Source organism: Rhinatrema bivittatum, chromosome 5, assembly GCF_901001135.1.
Source record: "Rhinatrema bivittatum chromosome 5, aRhiBiv1.1, whole genome shotgun sequence".
Classification (NCBI taxonomy): Eukaryota; Metazoa; Chordata; class Amphibia; order Gymnophiona; family Rhinatrematidae; genus Rhinatrema; species Rhinatrema bivittatum.
The window spans coordinates 282,016,690-282,040,268 of NC_042619.1; the positions used below are offsets into that span (position 1 = coordinate 282,016,690).

The following is a 23,579-nucleotide window of genomic DNA, read 5'->3' on the forward strand; positions in this document are numbered from 1 at the left end:
TCCTGTAAGAACACATGTTACAGGTAAGCAATTCTGCTTATTCCATACATGCCTTAAAGTATTTTTGAAGAATGGGGAACTAGGGGATTGAGCTTGAAGGCCTGGAAGGTTTTTTTTTTAGTTAACCAATTATATGCTAAACCTTGTTGGGTTAAATCTATCTGAGGTCAATATTCAAAAGCCATTTACAGGGATAATTTAAAAGTATCCCTCTAAATGGCAAGATTTTTTATATTCAGCCCATTATCAGATTAGATTTTAGCCAGATCTGTCACCTTTTCGCATTTACAGTTATTATAAGTAGTATTTTAATTTTAATTTTTGACAAATATTATATTTGGTACAAAACAATTTTCTAATGTTTTGTTTTGGTTTTTTTTTTGCATCATAGGAACAGAACTTATGGCTCGGTCATTGGGCTGGCATATGTAGGAACAGTATGTTCTAAAGAAAATCCAGTGTCATTTATTTCGGTATGTAGTTATTATTCTATGCTAGTTTGAAAAATAAAAATCTTAAAAGATTTATATTATATTTTTAATCTTTTTGAGCATACTTTTTTACAGTATAGCTACACTGAAACCTAGATTCACCAGTTATATTACTCCAGAAAATAGTATGGCAGTTTTCTCCTAGGGCAAGCAGGATGGTAGTCCTCACATGGGTGGGTGACATCATCTGATGGAGCCCGGCATGGAAAACTTTTGTCAAGGTTTCTAGAAACTTTGACTGGCAGACTGAGCTTGCCCAGACTGCTGCTATCCGTGCGTCCACTGAAGTCTCTTCTTTTCTGCAGTGCAGAAGCCTTGCGGTGGTGGAGCTTCAACTCCTTAAAATTGTTTTCAAACTTTTTCGGGGTCTCCCTTCGCGTTCGGTTCCTCTGCTTGGTAGGTACCCTTGTTTTCCCTTCATTCTTAATGGTCGATTCCCGACTTCTGCACATGATGCCCGGTCATTGATCGCATGCTGGCCTCTTTTTTCGATGGCATCATCAGGTTTTCAATGGTGCCCCCAGTGCCCGCAGACCATGTCCATCATGGATCCGTATGAGATGTGTATCCTTTGCCTGTGGGCCTCGCACGACATCCAGGGGTGTAGTTTGTGTGACGAAATGACCCCCAAAGGCCGTTGAACACGCCAGGACAAAACGGAGAAGCCCTTCAGATCTCCTAAACCCTCTACTTCAACTTCGGTATCCTCGACGCCCAAGGACAGCAGAGAACTGTCTCCTTCTCTTCCTATGGCGGTCCCACTTAACAGTACCTATAAGGATCAGGAGAGGGAGATCGATCCTGGGTGGTCTCTCCCCTTCCGCTAACCTTGGGGTCTTCTTCATCTTCAGCACCTAGGAAAGACCGGGCCAAGCACTGGTTCACCGTCTCACCATGGTTCCGGTTCTTGAGCAGCATCAGCAGCTGCCGAGCCACCATCAAAGTGGCACCGGCCACCGGTGATCCCTGATAGCCAAAGGCATTCCCCACGGGAAACTGTGCTGGGCGCCGTGAATCCTCGTGATCCTTTGGAGGATGTGCCAATGATAGCTCGTCCCCCTCTATCAGTCCTAACCACCCAGGATGTTCAGAAGAAGCTGGACTACAGGGTGCAGTCAGCGGTGCTCAAAGCGCTAGAGTTTCGAGCTGCTGGCGCCACCAGCCCCCATACCAGTGCCTGAGCCTCCAGCATCGATGCTTGTACCCCTGCTGGAGTGTCTGGACATCCTTCTTGGCGCCCTACCGATGCAACCGGTGCCCGAGAGGCCTTCGATGCCTCCTCGACCACTTTTTTCTCCACCAGAGCGATCCCAATTCCCAGGTCCTCTGAGGAGGATGAGGCCTCGAGGACCTGGTACCCTTGCCCACAGTTTCCCTAGCCACCACCGGTTCCCTCCGAAGTACCGTGGCCAATTCCCCCCTCAATGCTGGGAGTTCCATCAATGTTGCCGGTGCCCCCACAGACTCAGGTACCCTTGGGACCCAGTCCCTCTGCCCCTCCTTGCTCCCGCCCTTGGCATCCGGTTCCCAGCGAGGAGGAGGGTCCTTATGACCCTTAGGGTGATGAGTTCTTGGACTCATCCTCTGAGTTCTCCAACAACCCCCTCTCAGAGCCTTTCCCTCCAGAGGAATGGTGTCGGTCTCTGCCCAAAGACCTGTCATTTGCCAGCTTTGTAAGGGCCATGGCAGAGGCCATCCCCTTCTAACTCCTGTTGGAGGAAGATACCCGTCACAAGATGCTGGAGGTTCTCCAGTTCATTGATGTTCCCAAGAAAATCATGGTGGTGCCGGTCCACGACATCTTTAAGGAGGTCCTCCTCCATATGTGGGAACGCCTGGTGTCAGTGTCCCTGGTTAACAGGAAGGCCAATGCAAGCTATCTGGTGCAATAGGCTCTGGCTTTGAACAGTGGCACCTCCCCCACCAGTCAGCAGTTGTGGAGTCTGTGCTTAAAAAGGCCAGATGCTCCCGGATACACGCTTCTGCCCCTCCAGGGTGCGAACTTAGGGAGCTCGATGGCTTAGGAAAGAAAATGTTCCAGGGGGCTATGCTGGTGGCCCGCTTTGTGGCCCACCAGCTATATATGACCCAATACAACCGCAATCTGTGGAAACAGGTCCATGATTTTGTGGCGGGCGTACCCCAGCAACAGCAGGAGTCTCTTGCAGCCATTGCCACGCTGGGCCTTGAGGCAAGTAGATACGTGGTGAGATCTACCTACGACATATTCAAGACCACAGCCATCCTAGCCACCGGAGGCATTGGCGCCAGATGGCTGGCTGGGCCCCAAGCCTCAGGACTCCGACCAGAGGTTCAGGACAGGCTTGCGGATCTCCCCTGTACAGGCGAGAACCTATTTGGGGATAAGGTGAAAGAGGTCATGGCACAACTGAAAGATCATTATGATACTCTTCAGCAACTCTCCACCAGCCCCTCTGAAGGTCCTTCCTCCACCAGGAAGTCCTCCAGGCCGGGCTCTCGTAAACCATTTTACCGGCCGAGGAAATACTATCCGCCAGCAACCCATTACCGCCTGCTTCAGACCAGTCCCAGAGGTTGTGGCCAACAGCAGCGGGTTCCAAGGTTCCAACCAGCCCCCCCAGCAGGCTCCTTCCACAGGCTTTTGACTGGTGGTGAGGGGGCACAAGCCAAAAGCTTGTTCCCCTGGCGGTTGATCCTCCGGTCAGTGGCAGGCTCCTTTGCTTCACCCGCCATTGGGAGGTGATCACTTCGGACTATTGGGTCCTTTCCATTGTCCGCCAGGGTTACCGCCTGAATTAAGTAAGGCTCCCAGAGACTGCTGCCCCATGTCCATTGTGGGGTTTGCCCGCCCATCAGCTTATCCTTCAATTAGAACTCTCCGCCCTTTTAGCAGCAGGAGCAGTGGAGCCACGGCTTCTACTCAAGGTACTTCCTCATTCCAAAGAGGAATGGCGGCTTGCGCCCCATTTTCAACCTCAGGTTGTTAAACCAATTTCTCATAAGAGAGAAATTCAAAATGGTCTCTCTGGGCACGCTGATCCCACTCCTCCAAAGGAGTCTGGCTCTGCTCCCTCAACTTATAGGAGGCTTATGCCCATATTGCAATTGTCCCCAACCACAGGAAGTACCTCTGCTTTCTGGTGGGGACAGCACATTTTCAGTACAAAGTGCTGCCCTTTAGGCTGGCATCAGGCCCACGCATCTTCACAAAATGCTTGGCGGTGGTGGCTGCCTACCTTGGGCGTTGCTCAGTCCATGTCTTTCCATACCTGGATAATTGGCTGATCCTGAGCGACTTCCATTCCGGGACCTTGAATGCATTGGCCCTGATGGTTCAGACCTTGCAGACATTGGGATTTGTCATCAACTTCCCCAAGTTGCATCTCTGTCCATTTCCATGCTAGACTTTATCGGCACTAAGTTGGACACGGCACAAGCAAAGGCTTTCCTGCTCAAGGATCAGGCGATTGCCCTCTCCTCGCTGCCGTCCTCATTTGCAACAGAAAGAAGGTACCGGCCTTTGGCTTCTCCATCTGTGGGCTACATGTCGGCCTCGGCCTTGGCCCGCCTCCGCATGAGGAGCCCTCAGTAGGCCTTTCGGTCCCGGTGGCAGCAGGCATCCCAGGATCTGGAGATGCCGGTTACAGTCATGGATCCTCTCTGCCTCTCCCTGATCTGTTGGGAAGCCCTTCCCAATTTGGAAACCGGGCTCCCATTTCAGCCCGTGCCACCTCAGGTGACCCTTACCACCGATGTCTCACCTCGGGGGTGGGGGGTCTACAAGGACAGCCTGCATACCCGCTGCCAGATAAACTTCTTGGAGCTTCAGGCGATCCGGTACGCCTTGTGGGCCTTCCAGGACAGGCTGTCTCCAAGGTCGTCCTCATCAGAATGGACAACCAGGTGGCGATGTAGTACATCAACAAGTAGGACGACATAATAAAACAACTGCTAAACCAAATGGAACTTGTGATTAGCATTGAAAAAACAGAATTTCTACACTTAGAACGAAAAAATATCAAAATCATTCAAACTCCAATAATACTCAAAAACAACCAGAAAATTGAACTAGCTGAAAAAATACGGAACCTTGGAATAATAATGGACACAGAAATCAACGCTAAAAGTAAAAGAAGGCTATGCAAAACTCATGATCCTCAGAAAACTAAAACCACTACTAACACCAGCTGATTTCAGAACAGTACTTCAGGCACTAGTTTTCTCCAGCACTGACTACAGTAAATGCACTTTTACTAGGATTCCCGAACACAACATTAAGTCCACTTCAAATACTTCAAAACAGCAGCTAGAATACTAACCAGAAAAAGAAGGAGGGACCATATAACAAACTCTAGCTGAATTGTATTGGCTACCTATTGAACACAGAATAAAATACAAAGCCTTATGTACCATACATAAACTAATACATGATGAAAAAGCGGACTGGCTAAACCCAGCACTACGAGTACCAGTTCCACACAGAAACCTTCGTTCAGCAAACAAAGTACTCTTGTAAAGACAGCAAAACTAACCCAAGTGAGAGAAAGGGCCTTATCGTTAGCGGGCCCCACACTTTGGAACACAATGCCTCTAGATATCAGATTACAAAGAGATCTCAAAACCTTTAAGAAAAGTTTAAAAACATGGGGGCAGATTTTAAAACCTGCTCGCGGGCGCAGATTTGTTCACACAACCTGGCACAAACAAATCTATGCCCGTTTTTATAACATGTGCGCACTGCCGTGCGCATGTTATAAAATCCATGGTCGGCGCGCGCAAAGGGGGTGCACAATTGTGTAACTTGCGCGCGCCGAGCTGTGCAGGCTGCCTTGGTTCCTTCCGAGGCCGCTCCGAAATCGGAGCGGCCTCGGAGGGAACTTTCCTTCCACCTCCCCCCACCTTCCCCTCCCTTCCCATACTTAACCTGTCCCTCAGCCCTACCTAAACCCCCCCTTACCTTTGTGCCCTACCTAACCCCCCCTACCTTTGTGCCATGCTATGGCAGAGGCTACTGTGTCGGAGCACTCGGCCCCTCCCCCCAGAACGCCCCCGGACAGTTGTCACGCCCCCGGCCTTATCCCCGGCCCCGCCCCCCAGACGGCCCCTTTTTCGAATCTCCGGGACATACGCGCATCCCGGGGCTTGCGCGCACCGCCCAGCCTATGCAAGATATCTTACGCGCGTAACCTTTTGAAAATCTGCCCCATGGTTTTTTAAACAAGCTTTTTATAAAGAGACCGGAGAATAGAAAAAAAAATACTGGAATAGGCAGAAGAGCACCAGCACACAGCACTATTCTCAGAATGTGCATTAAAATAGTCTAACAACTCTTTTTCACAACAAACGTAATTGTAAAACACAGAGAATATGAATTTTACCTGTGAATAGTACCTCACAAGTGCACCTGGTCATGACCTACTTCACTAAACAATCGATTGTCTTATATAATATATTGTAACTGAATCTTTTGTGGCACCTGTTAGAATGTACTATAGTACGCATTCACCTACTTTAAATTATGTGCCTACATGTAAACCGTTGCGATGGTATATAACTTAGCGATGGTATAGAAAAGATTTTAAATAAAAAAATAAATAAACATGTGCGTGCATGTTATAAAATCGCAAGTCCATGTGCGCGCGCCGGGTAGCGAGCCCACATGGATGCACGCACACACCCTTTTAAAATCTACCCCAGTATGACTAAGAAATTTTTAAAGGAAAGAGAATATACTTTTCTATGTGAAAGTTGCTTTGCTTAAACATCCTGTAAACTAACAAGTTTAATTTTGTTCATTTTTTCTGGCAAACAAAGAGAAAAATGGATCCTGTAAAACTAAAAAGCTAACAACATTGGGGTGGATTTTAAAAGCCCTGCTCGCGTAAATCTGCCCTGATTTACGCAAGCAGGGCCTTGCGTGCCTATTTTCCATAGGCCGCCGGCGCGCGCAAAACCCCGGGACGCGCGTAGGTCCCGGGGTTTTGGAAGGGGGCGTGTTGGGGCGGGGCCGATCGATGCGGCGTTTTGGGGGCGGGGCGAGGCGTTTCGGGGGCGGGATCGGGGGCATGGCGCCGGCCCGGGGCGTTCCGGGGGCATGGCCGCGCCCTCCGGAACCGCCCCCGGGTCGGGTCTCGGCGCGCCAGCAGCCCGCTGGCGCTCGTGGATTTACGTCTCCCTCCGGGAGGCGTAAATCCGTGGATAAAGGTAAGGGGGGGGTTTAGATAGGGCCGGGGGGTGGGTTAGGGAGGGGAAGGGAGGGGAAGGTGAGGGGAGGGCGAAAGAAAGTTCCCTCCGAGGCCGCTCCGATTTCGGAGCGGCCTCGGAGGGAACGGAGACAGGCTGCGCGGCTCGGCGTGCGCCGGCTGCCCAAAATCAGTAGCCTTGCGCGCGCCGATTCAGGATTTTAGAAGATACGCGCGGCTACGCAAACAAAAGTACGCAAACGCGCTTTTTTTAAAAATCTACCCCATTATGATCTTAGGTTAAATTTAAATTTTAACCCATTTTTCTCTCTTTTCCTATGTAACAAGCTTATGATAAAGACAAATTGCTGAAAGAAAGAAGAGTGATCCACTCCATGTTTTATACCAATCTAATCAAAATACAGAGTTTATTTTTTATAAAGATTTTAAAAATGTTTCTTTGAAATGTGTATCAGAATATCAGAAAATAATATATTTTTCTTATATTCTTCCTTGTTCCTGAATTAAAATGAATAAAAGGAATTAAAAGGAATAAAATGAAGATTAATAATTCAACAAAAAAGTATGAATACTGCAACAATTTTCAATATGATAATTTATATTATACTGTATGATAATTAATTGGAAAGAAACTCTTTAATATTGTCTTCCCTGTGCTGAAAACACTGAATTATAAAATGCCTTCAGAATTGTTTAGGCTATTTATGACTTTGCAAAGAGAAAGAAGAGAGATTCTATGTAAACAAAGTTATTTTTAATTCTTTCTTAGGACAAGAAAGAAAAGGGAGGTTGGGGAGACGTTTAAATCTCTCTGTTTCCATACCATTTCTACTGTGTAAATGTTTAAGATCCATTTCATGTTCTTTATTAGCATTCTGAATCCTTGTTTTGTTTTTTATTTCCCTGCTTTTAGATGGTAGTTAATATATTCATGTACCTGTAAACACTGCTTTTATGATTAAACCTATTACATCTGAATTGAAAAAAGTTTTATTTTTTTCCAATCATTTGGAAATAGTGGGCCAGGTTTTCTAACATGCGCGCAGGCGTAGATTTGTTCGCGCAACCCGGCGCGAACAAATCTACGCCTGATTTCATACCATGCGCGTGCTGCTGCACGCATATTATAAAATCCAGGGTCAGCACTCGCAGGGGGATGCACAATTGTGCAACCTGTGTGCGCCGAGCAGCCTGCCTCCGTTCCCACCAAGGCCGCTCCGAAATCGTAGTGGCCTCGGAGGGAACTTTCCTTCCGCCCCCCAACACCTTCCCCTCCCTTCCCTATCTAACCCGCACCCCGCCCCCCAGCCCTAACTAAACTCCCCCCGATCATGCTGGCTCTCCATCTCCTGGCCCAGTGGCTGTTTCAGAGGCCTCGGTCCCGCCCCCGGAACGCCCCCGGGCCGGCGCCCCACCCATGGCCCCGCCCCCGGAACGCCCATTTTTCCAAGCCCTGGGACTTATGCGCGTCCCGGGCCTTGCGCGCGCTGCCGAGCCTATGCAAGATAGGCTCGGTGCGTGCAGGGGGAGGCAGGGGGAGGTTTTCGGGGGTTGCGCGCGTATCTTACATGCGCAACCCTTTGAAAATCTACCCCAGTATATGAGTAAAGATGGTTTCTGAATAGAAAGTAGCCCTACCCTAAGGTATTCAACTCCTTGTTGCAGAAAAAGAAATCCAATACAGCATGTTTATGATTCAGTTTTACACTCTTATTAACCATGTTAAATTTGTTTTGAGAAACAGAAATAAAAGAGAAATGAAACTTTCATTTCTGGATTCTTGTATTTCTCCTAGGGCAAGCAGGATGGTAGTCCTCACAAGTGGATGACATCATCCGATGGAGCCTAGAAACTTTGACCAGCAGACTGAGCATGCCCAGCCTGCTAATATCCGTGTGTCCACTTGAGATGCCCCTTCAGTCTCTTCTTTTCTGTGGTGCAGTTGCCTCGCGGACCGTGGCGCTCCAACTTTATAAAGTTTTCGTTGAATATTTTCGATCCTTTTTCTGATCCTCCTTGGGTCCCCCTTCACGGGGGGTGCCTCCTCGGTGCAGTAAGACTCTTAGTCCATTTTTTGCTCCAATTCCTGACTGCCCACCTCACAGCATCCATTGGTCTTCGACCGCATGCTGTATATTTTTTCATGGTGTTGACCAGTTTCTGTTAGTGCCCCCAGTGCCCATGGACCATGTCCATCATGGATCCGCATGAGGTTTGCATTCTCTGCCTGGGGGCCTCGCACAATGTCCGTGGGTGCTGAATGTGTGATCAGATGACACCCAAAGGGCGTTGTGCACGCCTTGACAAAATGAAGAAACTTTTTGGGACCCCAAAATCCTCCACACCTGTGTCAGTCTCTTCGAAGCCAAGGATCACGGAGAGCCATCTCAGTCACTCCCTCCTGTGAACCATCTAGCTAGCACCCCCAAGTATCTGGGAGAAGGAGATCGATCCTTGATGGTTTCTCCACTTCCTCAGACCTCGGGGTCATTGACTTCCTCGGTGCTGGGAAGAGACCGGGCTGAGTACCATAAGCAGTCCCGGAAGCACCGGCACTGATCACCATCCAGACACGGTTCTGGTTTTGGAGTGCCATCGGTGGCTGCCGAGCCACCATCGAAACAGCACCTGCCATCGGAGCCTCCATCCTCCGGTGCCCCTGTTAGCTCAAGGCGTTCCCCACCAACTCCAGTGCAGGGCGCCATGCTATCTTGGGGACCCGAGGATGCGACAACATGCCTCGTCCCCCTCCATCAGTCCTGACCACCCAGGATTTCCAGAAAGAGCTGGACAGCAGGGTGCAATCAGCAGTGCTCAAGGCGCTGCAGAGCGTTGAGATGCCGATGCCACCGACCCCCATACTGCTGCCCGAGCCTCTGTCATTGGTGTTAGCACCTCTGCTGGAGCGTCTGGACATCCTTCTTGGTGCCCTACTGATGCAGCCAGTGGCTGAGGGGCCCTCAATGCCCCATTGGCCACCGATGCCCTCCACCGGAGCTATCCCAATTCCTGGGTGCTCCAAGGAGGAAAAGGCAGCCAGGACCATGCACCCTTGCCCATGGTTCCCCAAGCTATTGCCAGACCCCTCTTAACTTATCATGGCCGATGATCCCCTTGATGTAGGGGGACCATCGTTGCCGTCAGTGCCCCATGGCCTCTGAAGACCTCGGAAATTAGGGCTGATGCCCCTCACAGCCCTTGCCCTTGGTGCCCTGGCCCAAGTGAGGAAGAGGGTCCCTATGACCCTTGGGGTGAGGACTCCACAGACTCGTCCTCTGTATACTCTGATGACCCCCACTTGGAGCCTTTCCCTCCAGAGGAGTGGCACCAATCACCACCCAAGGATCTGTCATTCGCGGAGTTTGTCAGGGTTATGGCTGAAGCCATCCCCTTTCAGCTCCTCATGGAGGAGGATGCCCATCACAAGATGCTGAAAGTCCTCCAGTTCACTGACACTCCTAAGGACATCATGGCAGTTCCAATCCATGATATTTTTAAGGAACTCTGGATGCGATGGTGCGGCTAAAGGACCATTATGATACCCTCCAGCAACTGTCTGTTAGTGCCTCAAAAGGGCCATCCTCAGCCAGGAAATCCTCCAGGCAAGGTTCTCGTAAACCCTTTTACCAGCAGAGGAAGTATTACCCTCCGGCCGCTTGGACTAACACACCCCGAACCGGTTCCAGGGGTTGCCCCCACCAGCAGCGGGCCCCTAGACCTCAACCGGTGCCCCAGGAAGCCCTGGCCACGGGCTTTTGACTGGCACTTAATCCCCCAGTCAGTGGCAGGCTCCACAGCTTTACCCGTCGCTGAAAAGAGATAACATCGAACTGCTGGGTCCTCTTCATCGTCCGACAGAGGTACTGTCTGCACTTCAGCCGACTCCCAGAGACCTCTTTCCCATGTCCATCATGGGGTTCATCCACTCATTTGGTCGTTCTTCAAATGGAACTCTCCGCCCTCTATGCAGCGGGTAGGTATGATACTGGCTTTGCTCCCTCGACCTCAAGGAGGTGTACACACATATTGCAATTTTCCCCAAGCACAGGAAGTACCTTTGCTTCTTGGTGGGGACTGCACATTTCCAGTACAAGTGGTGCCCTTTCGGATGGCATCGACCCCACATTTTCAAATGCTTGGTGGTGGTGACTGCCTACCTCAGGCATCGCTCAGTCCATGTGTTTCCTTACCTGGACATCTGGTTGGTCATGAGCGACTCTCGCTTAGGGGCCTTGATGGTGCAGACACTGCAGATAGTTGGGTTCATCATCAATTTCCTCAAGTCGCACCTTTGCCCGTCCTCCCAGCTGGACTTTATAGGCAACAGATTGGACAGGGCACAAGTGAAAGCTTTCCTTCCCAAGGACCTCGCAATCGCCCTTGCCTCGCTGGCTACCCTAGTCTGCAACATTAGGAGGGTGCCAGCTCAGCTCCTGCTCCGCCTACTGGGTCACATGTCAGACTCCATCCATGTGACTCCCTTGAACCGCCTCACGGTCCCAGTGGCAGCAGGCATCTCAGGATCTAGAAGCTCTGGTCACGGTCACGAACCCTCTCAGGGTACCTCTGACCTGGTGGGAAACCCTCTCCAATCTTGAACGTGGGCTTCAATTTCAGCTCGCAATGCCCCAGGTGACTCTCACCACCGATGCTTCTCCCCGGGTCTGGGGGGCCTAAACGAACGGCATATACACACAAGGCTTTTGGACCGTCACCGAGGCATAATGCCAGATAAACCTTCTAGAACTTTGGGTGATGCGATATGCTTAGTGGGCCGAGATCAGTTGTTGTCCAAAAAGGTTCTCATCAGGATGGACAACCAGGACGCTATGTAGTACAGCAATAAACAGGGTGGCATGGGCTCGTTCCTCCTCTTCGAAGAGGAGGTAAAGGTTTGGAACTTGGCCCTCTTGCAAGGGATGTATCTCTGGGCCATCTACCTGCCAGGTCATCTCAATGTGCTGACAGACTGCCTCAGCCAGTCCTTCCAGCCACATGAGTGGTCCCTCAACCCAGCGGTAGCAGCCGGCCTGTTTCGCTAATGGGGTACACTGGATATAAGAACATAAGAACATGCCATAATGGGTCAGACCATCAAGCCCAGCATCCTGTCTCCAACAGTGGCCAATCCAGGCCATAAGAACCTGGAAAATTCCCAAAAACTAAGTCTATCCCATGTTACTGTTGCTAGTAATAGCAGTGGCTATTTTCTAAGTCAACTTAATTAATAGCAGGTAATGGACTTCTCCTCCAAGGACTTATCCAATCCTTTTTTAAACACAGCTACACTAACTGCACTAACCACATCCCCTGGCAACAAATTCCAGAGTTTAATTGTGCATTGAGTGAAAAAGAACTATCTCCAATTAGTTTTAAATGTGCCACATGCTAACTTCATGGAGTGCCCCCTAGTCCTTCTATTATCCGAAAGAGTAAATAACTAATTTTCATTTACCCGTTCTAGATCTCTCATGGTTTTAAACACGTCTAACATATCCCTCCTCAGCCATCTCTTTTCCAAGCTGAAAAGTGTTGCGAGTTGTGGGGGCGTGGTCGCTTCTCAAAGGAGATTGTGAGCCCTTTTGTCACTGCACGGCTCAAAGAGGAGCACCAATTCACACCATGAGAAGTGAGCAAGTACAAGCACGGGCAGAGCAGGAATGAGGCTGGACTGAAGACAAGGCAAGGAATAACTGGAACAGGAGCAGGCAGGCTCAGCCCTCCACTGGACCTACATGTTAGGGATGTGCAGACAAAAAGTTTTCGTTGATAAGTTGATAAGTTGAAGTAGACGGTCGATTTCGTTCAATATGGACATATGGAGAATTCCATAAGTTGAGGGTCTGTCCATAAGTTGACCGGTTCCCATTAAAGTCAATGGGGGAAGGATTTCCAGCCTATTTTTGGCTGCAGAATTGGGGTTTTCTTATCAATTGTCATGAAACTTCTGGGGAGCAATCATCACAACAACAAAAGAGCTCCAAGGTACTTATAATGTGGCAAAGTGGCACCTAAGTGGCATGAATAGCCTAAGGCACTGGAAAGGTGCAAAGGGGTACCAGAAGTGGCAAGAGTGCTTTAACAGAGGCACAAAGCAGCAGTGAGAATGTCAAAAACACACCACAGCTTCAAAACAGAGCACCGATAGCAGATGCATGAACCATCAAAGGCAGCACCACAGGCAAAGCGGCAAGACAAGTGGCATTGACATCCAACAGCACAATGAAGGGGGAACATAGCAAGCAGATAGACTAGCACCAACACACTGAGGAACCATGAGAGTGGCAAGAACACCACAAGGAGTTAAGTGAGTCATCTGGTGTATGGCAGCAAAGCAGAGTGGCAGAAAGCTGATAGGGGCAAGACAGGCTGGCAGAGTGGAGGTAGTCTGGTCTGGTCCCTGTGGTTTTGATAGGGGAAAGACAGGCTGGCCCAGGAGAGAGTTACCTTTCCTTTGTGCAGGGAAGGACTCCCTGGAACGGGTCCACCCCTAGAGTTGGGTGTACCCGGTGTTAACATTGGCGTCCAGTGAATATCGTTGGCAACTAGTGAATTCCGTTGGCGTCTAGTGAATTCCGACTTACGCACTTCAGCTGATGACAAAGGAATTGGAAGATCTCTCAGAAATAAGAATACTGCTATTCCAGTCAAAATCTGCAATATCAACCTATGTTGACTAGGTACCGTAGAGGTCAAACACGTCTAGGAACACAAGGCCTGGATGAACAGGCACATCATTCGAGGACAGAGGTCAATCCCAGCTAGGGACACAAGGCCTGGATGAACAGGCACATCATTCGAGGACAGAAGTCAATCCCAGCTAGGGACACAAGGCCTGGATGAACAGGCACATCATTCGAGGACAGAGGTCAATCCCAGCTAGGGACACAAGGCCTGGATGAACAGGCACATCATTCGAGGACAGAGGTCAATCCCAGCTAGGGACACAAGGCCTGGATGAACAGGCACATCATTCGAGGACAGAGGTCAATCCCAGCTAGGGACACAAGGCCTGGATGAACAGGCACATCATTCGAGGACAGAGGTCAATCCCAGCTAGGGACACAAGGCCTGGATGAACAGGCACAGCAATTGAGTTAAACCACTTGTGGGAACACAAGGCCTGGATGATCAGGCACAGCAATTGAGTTAAAACACTAGTGGGAACACAAGGCCTGGATGAACAGGCACATCATTCGAGGACAGAGGTCAATCCCAGCTAGGGACATAAGGCCTGGATGAACAGGCACAGCAATCGAGGTATAACACTTGTAGGAACACAAGGGCTGGATGAACATGGATACTCGGATAGTAATTTTTTTTTTTTAATGTATTTATATTCTTATTTTAAAATGTTTCTAGCACTTCAGACTTGATTACACTCAGGTACTGTAGGTATTTCCCTATCCCCAGAGGAACACAAGGCCTGGATGAACAGGCACAGCAATGGAGTTAAAACACTTGTGGGAACACAAGGCCTGGAAGAATAGGCGCAGCAATCGAGGTCAAACACCAGTAGGAACACAAGGCCTGGATGAACAGGCACAGCAATTGAGTTAAAACACTTGTGAGAACACAAGGCCTGGATGAACAGGCACAGCAATGGAGTTAAAACACTTGTGGGAACACAAGGCCTGGATGAACAGGCACATCATTCGAGGAGAGAGGTCAATCCCAGCTAGGGACACAAGGCCTGGATGAACAGGCGCAGCAATCGAGGTCAAACACCAGTAGGAACACAAGGCCTGGATGAACAGGCACAGCAATTGAGTTAAAAACACCAGTAGGAACACAAGGCCTGGATGAACAGGCACATCATTCGAGGACAGAGGTCAATCCCAGCTAGGGACACAAGGCCTGGATGAACAGGCACAGCAATTGAGTTAAAACACCAGTAGGAACACAAGGCCTGGATGAACAGGCACAGCAGTCGAGGACAGAGGTCAATCCCACCTAGGGACACAAGGCCTGGATGAACAGGCACAGCAGTCAAGGACAGAGGTCAATCCCACCTAGGGACACAAGGCCTGGATGAACACGGATACTCGGATAATAATTTTTTTTTTTTTATGTATTTATATTCTTATTTTAAAACGTTTCCAGCACTTCAGACTTGATTACACTCAGGTACTGTAGTTATTTCCCTATCCCCAGAGGAACACAAGGCCTGGATGAACAGGCACAGCAATGGAGGTCAAACACCAGTAGGAACACAAGGCCTGGATGAACAGGCGCAGCAGTCGAGGACAGAGGTCAATCCCACCTAGGGACACAAGGCCTGGATGAAGAGGCACAGCAATTGAGTTAAAACACTAGTGGGAACACAAGGCCTGGATGAACAGGCACAGCAATTGAGTTAAAACACCAGTAGGAACACAAGGCCTGGATGAACAGGCGCAGCAGTCGAAGACAGAGGTCAATCCCACCTAGGGACACAAGGCCTGGATGAACAGGCACAGCAATTGAGTTAAAAACACCAGTAGGAACACAAGGCCTGGATGAACAGGCACATCATTCGAGGACAGAGGTCAATCCCAGCTAGGGACACAAGGCCTGGATGAACAGGCAAAGCAATCGAGGTATAACACTTATAGAAACATAGAAACATAGAAATGACGGCAGAAGAAGACCAAATGGCCCATCCAGTCTGCCCAGCAAGCTTCCCTCATTTCTTCTCCCATACTTATCTGTTTCTCTTAGCTCTTGGTTCTAATTCCCTTCCACCCCCGCCATTAATGTAGAGAGCGGTGGAGGAGCTGCATCCAAGTGAAATATCTAGCTTGATTAGTTAGAGGTAGTAGGAGTAGTAACCGCCGCAATAAGCAAGCTACACCCATGCTTATTTGTTTTTACCCAGATTATGTTATACAGCCCTTATTGGTTGTTTATCTTCTCCCCTGCCATTGAAGCAGGGAGCTATGCTGGATATGCGTGAGGTATCAGTTTTTTTCTTCTCCCCTGCCGTTGAAGCAGAGAGCTATGCTGGATATGCATCGAAAGTGAAGTATCAGGCACATTTGGTTTGGGGTAGTAACTGCCATGACAAGCCAGCTACTCCCCGCTTTGTGAGTGTGAATCCTTTTTTCTTCTCCCCTGCCGTTGAAGTTATGCTGGATATGCGTGAAGTATCAGTTTTTCTTTTCCCCTGCCGTTGAAGCAGAGAGCTATGCTGGAAATTCGTGATGTATCAGTCTTTCTCCCATGCCGTTGAAGTAGAGAGCCATGCTGGATATGCGTCGAGAGTGAAGTATCAGGTACATTTGGTTTGGGGTAGTAACCGCCGTAACAAGCCAGCTACTCCCCGCTTTGTGAGTGCGAACCCTTTTTTCTTCTCTTTTCTTGTAGGAACACAAGGGCTGCACAGTAGACGCCGGTCAGGCACAGCGATTCATGTCAAGAACATGTGCTGCAGTGCTTACATTATCTTGAGCATAGGAGGCAATTGGAGCTGCTGCAAGGCTTTCAATACCTTTTATTCATCTTGCCATTGACAAGGAAAATTTGGAAAGCCAAGCAATGGCAGGTTTACTTTCACAAACACTAGCATTTCCATCAACTCTGGTGCCAGCCTTGAGCGGTGAGGGCTCATGATATCACCTGTCACTGAAAAGACACGTTCACTGGGCACACTGGTTGGTGGACATGACAGATATCGTTCAGCTACTTTGGCTAGGTGTGGCCAGACAGTGGACTTGTGTGCCCAATATGCCAGCGGATCTGTCTGCATGTTCTCTATCGGCTCTGAGAGATACCATGTCACTGACAGCTGTGCTGCTGTCTCCTCCTGTGCTTGGGAGGGCTCAGAGTCACTCAATCCAGCTACTTTCTCTCTCGCCCGTTGCACAACTGATGAATCTTTATGGCCAACATGCCTTGGGCGTTCTGACGTGGAGGAGGAGGAACTACCTGTCACTGACACAGTGCTACTCCTGCCTTTAGCTAGCAGCACAACTCTGTGACGTGCCTGCTGTTTCCACCTCTGCTTCAAGCCTAATCTGACTCTGTTTCCGCCTATGGCGCTCCTGTTCACGGACCTTACCTAACAGCAGATCTTTCACATATGGCAGACAATTGATCTGTAGGGCGAGTTTACCTTTCACACAGGGATCACAGACAGAGGCGAGCATGTATGTGCTGTCCTCTGTTAAAGGCCTTAATCTGTCTTTCACCTGCTGCTGCAAAACGTCCAGACACTGCAGCACCTCAGCAGTCATTCCCTCTTGCTGTTTAAAGGCCTCTAAATGGTCATCCAGGAATTTAACTATAGGGATGATGTCAGCCAAGGTGGCACTTCTAGAACTCAGCTCCTCCGTGACATCCTTGAAGGGCTGCAGGATTTTTACCAGCTGACTCATGACTAACCAATCGCGATGCCCTAGGGGATTCTGCACACCTATGTCCATTCTACCAGAAAGTTCATGAAAGGGTGTCTGCAGCTACAGTAACCTCTCCAGCATCATAAAGGTGGAATTCCACCGGGTGGCAATGTCTTGAATGAGACGCTTCTGAGGCATATCCAAATCAGTCTGCTTTTGTCGGAGAACCTGCCCCGCCTTGACACTTCTGTGGAAGTGTGCTGCTATGTTCCTGCACTTCTGTATTAACCTACGCAGGTATTCATTCTCCTTGTCATTGGACTCCAAGCCCAGAGCTGACTTCACTACCAGATGCAGAGTGTGTGCAAAACATCGGATGTTCTTAAACCGCCCATCGCTTATTGCCTTAACCATGTTTGCACCGTTGTCTGTGACAAAAAACACTGCCCGCGTTTTCCTGTCTCGCTGGTGCAGTTGCCAGCCCTCCAGCATCTTTCTGATGCATGCTAGAATATTGGCTGCGGTATGGGCCTGGTCCGCCAGGTGGGTGTGCAGTAAAGCCCACCTCCACCCTGACACTTCTTCAGTAATAGAGCTGCTGGCTGCCCCTGCCTCTGCCATGTCCCACCAGTGTGCTGTCAGAGAGAGGTAAGAGTATGCAGCATTCATGGCGGTCCAGATATCGCAGGTGAAATGCACCCTTCCATCTGCCTTACCTAGCAGTGCTTGCAAGCGACTGCGACACTGCTTGTACAGGCTGGGGATGACCTTTCTACTAAATGTGGTTCTGGAGGGGACTTTGTAATTTGGAAGTACGACCTTCAAAAACGCTTGAAACCCACATTCTCCACTAACTGCAAGGGCTGGTCATCAAGGGCAATCATTTCCCCAATGCTCCTGGTTACAACTTTTGAGGCTGCCTGCCTCCTACCCCGGGATAGCGTTACCGCACTCCACCCCATTTCCACCATGGTGGATTGTCGCTTCTGCCACATCACTGGATTGCTGGCCTGCCGCCTGACTGCTAGAAGGGTATGAGGGCGTGGGCTGACTCTGCTGCTTTCCTACCACTGCACACTGCTTGAAAGGGGTCCCCCGACTGAAACTGCCACCATCCCCAGATGGCAGTAATCTTGTTGGGTGTTGCCTCTTAATAAGATGGTTCATGCCAAAATTTGATAGATGTCCCATTTGCTTGCCTCTGCTAATATCCCTGGCACAGTAATTACATCGAGCATAACGCGGGTCTTCTGTCGCTTTAAAATGTTTCCAGATTGGAGATTTCTTTTCTGATCCTCCTCTCTTTAACACCTTGGGGGTGGATGCTGGCACTGGAGTTGAGGTACTAGTGGGTTGTGCACCCTGAGAAGCAATGCCAGCGGGGGCACCAGTCATCACCCTCTGTCTCCCTTCTGACACCTCTTCCTCCTCCTCGATATCACTGTAATCTCTCCCCTGCTGCACAGTTCTGGAGGTGGAGGCTAAGACAGGACTAACTGATTCTACAGAAGATTCGTCAGCTACTACTTCTTCCGTTTCTGATGAGAATCCCACCCAAGAAGATTCTTCTTCTGAATCAGAAGCTAACAGTGCCAGCGCTACCTTGTGACCGCTAAGTCTTAGTTGAGACTTCTGTCCCCCGGCTGCTCTTGGGTGTCTAAATTTTGTCGGGCTTGACTCTGCCTCCCCTTCCCTCTCCTCCAAAACTACAGGGCCAGAAACAAGTGGTGGCGATGAGGAAGTATCATGGGCCGATTTCTTTTTTTTTTGCCATGGAACTGCCATCCCCTACAAAGAGTTTAGATTGCAACAGTTGCCTTTTTAGCTGTACTGGTGGTGTTGCACTTGTGTCTTTTGCGGTGCCTCCGCTGCCAGTCCTAATAAGTCGATTGCATCTCTCTTTCCCTGACATTATGGATGATTTTATGTGGTAACACTGCCCACTGTCCCACAATAATAATGTTCAGTCTGTTTAAAATTCTGAAATGAACAGACCCACTCAAGAACAATGTTCGGTCTGTTTAAAATACCAAAATGAACAGACCCACTCAAGAACAATGTTCACTGTCTGTTTAAAATACCAAAATGAACAGACCCACTGAAGGACAATGCTCAGTCTGTTTAAAATACCAAAATGAACAGACTCACTGAAGGACAATGCTCAGTCTGTTTAAAATACCAAAATGAACAGACTGACTCAATAACAATGTTCAGTCTGTTTAAAATACCAAAATGAACTGACCCACTCAATAACAATGCTCAGTCTGTTTAAAATACCAAAATGAACAGGCCGACTCAATAACAATGTTCAGTCTGTTTAAAATACCAAAATGAACAGACCCACTCAAGAACAATGTTCACTGTCTGTTTAAAATACCAAAATGAACAGACCCACTCAAGAACAATGTTCACTGTCTGTTTAAAATACCAAAATGAACAGACCCACTCAAGAACAATGTTCACTGTATGTTTAAAATACCAAAATGAACAGACCCACTCAAGAACAATGTTCACTGCTGTTTAAAATACCAAAATGAACAGACCCACTCAATAACAATGCTCAGTCTGTTTAAAATACCAAAATGAACAGACCCACTCAATAACAATGCTCAGTCTGTTTAAAATACCAAAATGAACAGACCGACTCAATAACAATGTTCAGTCTGTTTAAAATACCAAAATGAACAGACCCACTCAAGAACAATGTTCACTGTCTGTTTAAAATACCAAAATGAACAGAACCACTCAAGAACAATGTTCACTGTCTGTTTAAAATACCAAAATGAACAGACTGACTCAATAACAATGTTCAGTCTGTTTAAAAATACCAAAATGAACAGACTCAGTGAAGGACAATGTTCAGTCTGTTTAAAATGCCCACCGCTTCACTGCCTGCCTGGCAGTGCACTCAATGTGTGTGTGCAGTGCACACAGAACTAGCTTGCTTTTAAGCAGATAAGAGGCAGAGTACTGCGGCTCAGGCACTTCCCAGCACAGACCCACTCAAGGACAATGCGTTGAGTCTGTTTAAAAATACCAAAATGAACAGACTCACTGAAGGACAATGCTCAGTCTGTTTAAAATACCAAAATGAACAGACTGACTCAATAACAATGTTCAGTCTGTTTAAAATACCAAAATGAACAGACCCACTCAATAACAATGTTCACTGTCTGTTTAAAATACCAAAATGAACAGACCCACTGAAGGACAATGCTCAGTCTGTTTAAAATACCAAAATGAACAGACTCACTGAAGGACAATGCTCAGTCTGTTTAAAATACCAAAATGAACAGACTGACTCAATAACAATGTTCAGTCTGTTTAAAATACCAAAATGAACAGACCCACTCAAGAACAATGTCCACTGACTGTTTAAAATACCAAAATGAACAGACCCACTCAAGAACAATGTTCACTGTCTGTTTAAAATACCAAAATGAACAGACCCACTCAAGAACAATGTTCACTGTCTGTTTAAAATACCAAAATGAACAGACCCACTCAAGAACAATGTTCACTGTCTGTTTAAAATACCAAAATGAACAGACTGACTCAATAACAATGTTCAGTCTGTTTAAAATACCAAAATGAACAGACCCATTCAATAACAATGCTCAGTCTGTTTAAAATACCAAAATGAACAGACCGACTCAATAACAATGTTCAGTCTGTTTAAAAATACCAAAATGAACAGACTCAGTGAAGGACAATGTTCAGTCTGTTTACAATGCCCACCTCCTCACTGCCTGCCTGGCAGTGCATTCAATGTGTGTGTGCAGTACACACAGAACTAGCTTGCTTTTAAGTAGATATGAGGCAGAGTACTCCCAGCCCTGGCACTTCCCAGCACAGACCCACTCAAGGACAATGTTGTTAAGTCTGTTTAAAAATACCAAAATGAACAGACTCAGTGAAGGACAATGTTCAGTCTGTTTACAATGCCCACTGCCTCACTGCCTGCCTGGCAGTGCACTCAATGTGTGTGTGTGCAGTGCACACAGAACTAGCTTGCTTTTAAGCAGATAAGAGGCAGAATACTGCGGCTCAGGCACTTCCCAGCACAGACCCACTCAAGGACAATGCGTTGAGTCTGTTTAAAAATACCAAAATGAACAGACTCACTGAAGGACAATGCTCAGTCTGTTTAAAATACCAAAATGAACAGACTCACTGAAGGACAATGTTCAGTCTGTTTAAAATGCCCACCGCCTCACTGCCTGCCTGGCAGTGCACTCAATGTGTGTGTGCAGTACACACAGAACTAGCTTGCTTTTAAGTAGATATGAGGCAGAGTACTCCCAGCCCTGGCACTTCCCAGCACAGACCCACTCAAGGACAATGTTGTTAAGTCTGTTTAAAAATACCAAAATGAACAGACTCAGTGAAGGACAATGTTCAGTCTGTTTACAATGCCCACTGCCTCACTGCCTGCCTGGCAGTGCACTCAATGTGTGTGTGCAGTGCACACAAAACTAGCTTGCTTTTAAGTAGATATGAGGCAGAGTACTCCCAGCCCTGGCACTTCCCAGCACAGACCCACTCAAGGACAATGTTGTTAAGTCTGTTTAAAAATACCAAAATGAACAGACTCAGTGAAGGACAATGTTCAGTCTGTTTACAATGCCCACTGCCTCACTGCCTGCCTGGCAGTGCACTCAATGTATGTGTGCAGTGCACACAGAACTAGCTTGCTTTTAAGCAGATAAGAGGCAGAGTACTGCGGCTCAGGCACTTCCCAGCACAGACCCACTCAAGGACAATGCGTTGAGTCTGTTTAAAAATACCAAAATGAATAGACTCACTGAAGGACAATGCTCAGTCTGTTTAAAATACCAAAATGAACAGACTCACTGAAGGACAATGTTCAGTCTGTTTAAAATGCCCACCGCCTCACTGCCTGCCTTGCAGTGCACTCAATGTGTGTGTGCAGTACACATAGAACTTGCTTGCTTTTAAGTAGATATGAGGCAGAGTACTCCCAGCCCTGGCACTTCCCAGCACAGACCCACTCAAGGACAATGTTGTTAAGTCTGTTTAAAAATACCAAAATGAACAGACTCAGTGAAGGACAATGTTCAGTCTGTTTACAATGCCCACTGCCTCACTGCCTGCCTGGCAGTGCACTCAATGTGTGTGTGCAGTACACACAGAACTAGCTTGCTTTTAAGTAGATATGAGGCAGAGTACTCCCAGCCCTGGCACTTCCCAGCATAAAATGAACAGACTCACTCAATAACAATGTTCAGTTTTTTTTTTTTGTTAGCCTAACACAGAATCTGTTCTGTGTTGTCTAATATCTGGTTCAGGTTTTGGTTCTGCTTTACTGCCTGCCTGCCTGCCTGCCTCAGCCTCAGCCTCAGCCTGCCACCCAGCCCACCTCCCCACAGAATCACTGGAAATGTCCGTGAGCCCTCGTGCTGCTGCTGCTTATATACTGCTGGCTCGTCAGTAAATCCTCAGAGAAGCACTGAATGACAGCGCGATTCGCTGCATTCAGTGCTTCTCTGAAAACGTGAACGCAGATTCGCTGCGTTCCGGTATCCATGCCGACCTGTCCGACCCTTTCCTGTGAGTCACTGCGACTCACAGGAAAGGGTCAGACAGGTTGGCATGGTTACCGCAGGGGTGCCGCCATTTTGAGGTAATCCGGGGCTCTGAGCTCGCAGCTAATGGCGGCGAGAAAAGCACGCCTCGCGGTTCAACGTATTCAACGTAGCTATGTTGAATACGTTGGAAATCGCGATCGTTGCGCCTCATCACTTTTTTAAGTTAAAAAAATAATAAGTTGCGGATTGCTAATGCGTTCAAAACGAATGCACACCCCTACTACACGTACCAATGAGACCCAGCAATGCAATGCTGGACTCGAGAGTAGCCTTTTGGCCACTCAATAGCCCTTCCGGACCCGCTGCTTGGGAACAATGAGTATGTGAGGCCAGATGGAGGTTGAGGGCAGGAACAAGAAGACTCAGATGAAGTTAGGATATTCAGAAGACTCAGACAAAGACTCAGTTTACTCAGAGGACTCAGAGAAGGATTCCGGTTGCTCAGAAGACTCAGAAAAGAATACATATTGCTAGGAGATCCCAGGCGTGGATTCAGGAGAAACTACTGGGTGAGTACTGCATCGCAGCACGCCCTACACAGCCGCCCATGGCTGGTCGCAGACCATGCCGAAGGAGAAACAGACTCCAGACAAAGCAGTGAAACTTTGAAGCCAGGACATGACGAAGATTCAGGAGAGGCCTGCACCGGGGCTCGCCCTACACAGCTACCTGTGGCTGGTCGCGGACCACGCTGAAGCGGAGCAGGTTCTGGCAGAGTCTTCGGCATGGACGGAAGCCGGTACAAGGAACTCCGAAGACCGGGACAGGATTCAAGACTCAGGATTCTCAGTAGCTAGGCATTAAAAACAGGAGTCTGAGGGGCGCTGTTGCGCAAGCGATGAGAGCAGACTTGTGAACACTGTGCTCCTGCTGTTGAGCCCTCCTTCCCTTGATTTCATTGGCGAAAAATATTGCAACCCGCTTCTTTGAGATATGCTAGTGCTTTGTGACCTGGTTAACATGACTACCAAGAGAAAA

At 48.4% G+C, this 23,579-nt stretch overlaps 1 protein-coding gene across 1 annotated transcript in view; it reads left to right on the top strand.

Annotated features, from left to right (window-relative positions):
- LOC115092431 (disintegrin and metalloproteinase domain-containing protein 9-like) overlaps nucleotides 1–23,579 on the top strand; it is a 489,095-nt gene that overhangs the window by 249,359 nt on the left and 216,157 nt on the right. The window contains exon 4 of the mRNA XM_029603264.1: nucleotides 392–473. Coding sequence (XP_029459124.1) covers nucleotides 392–473 — 82 coding nt within the window. The remainder of the gene's footprint in view (nucleotides 1–391; nucleotides 474–23,579) is intronic.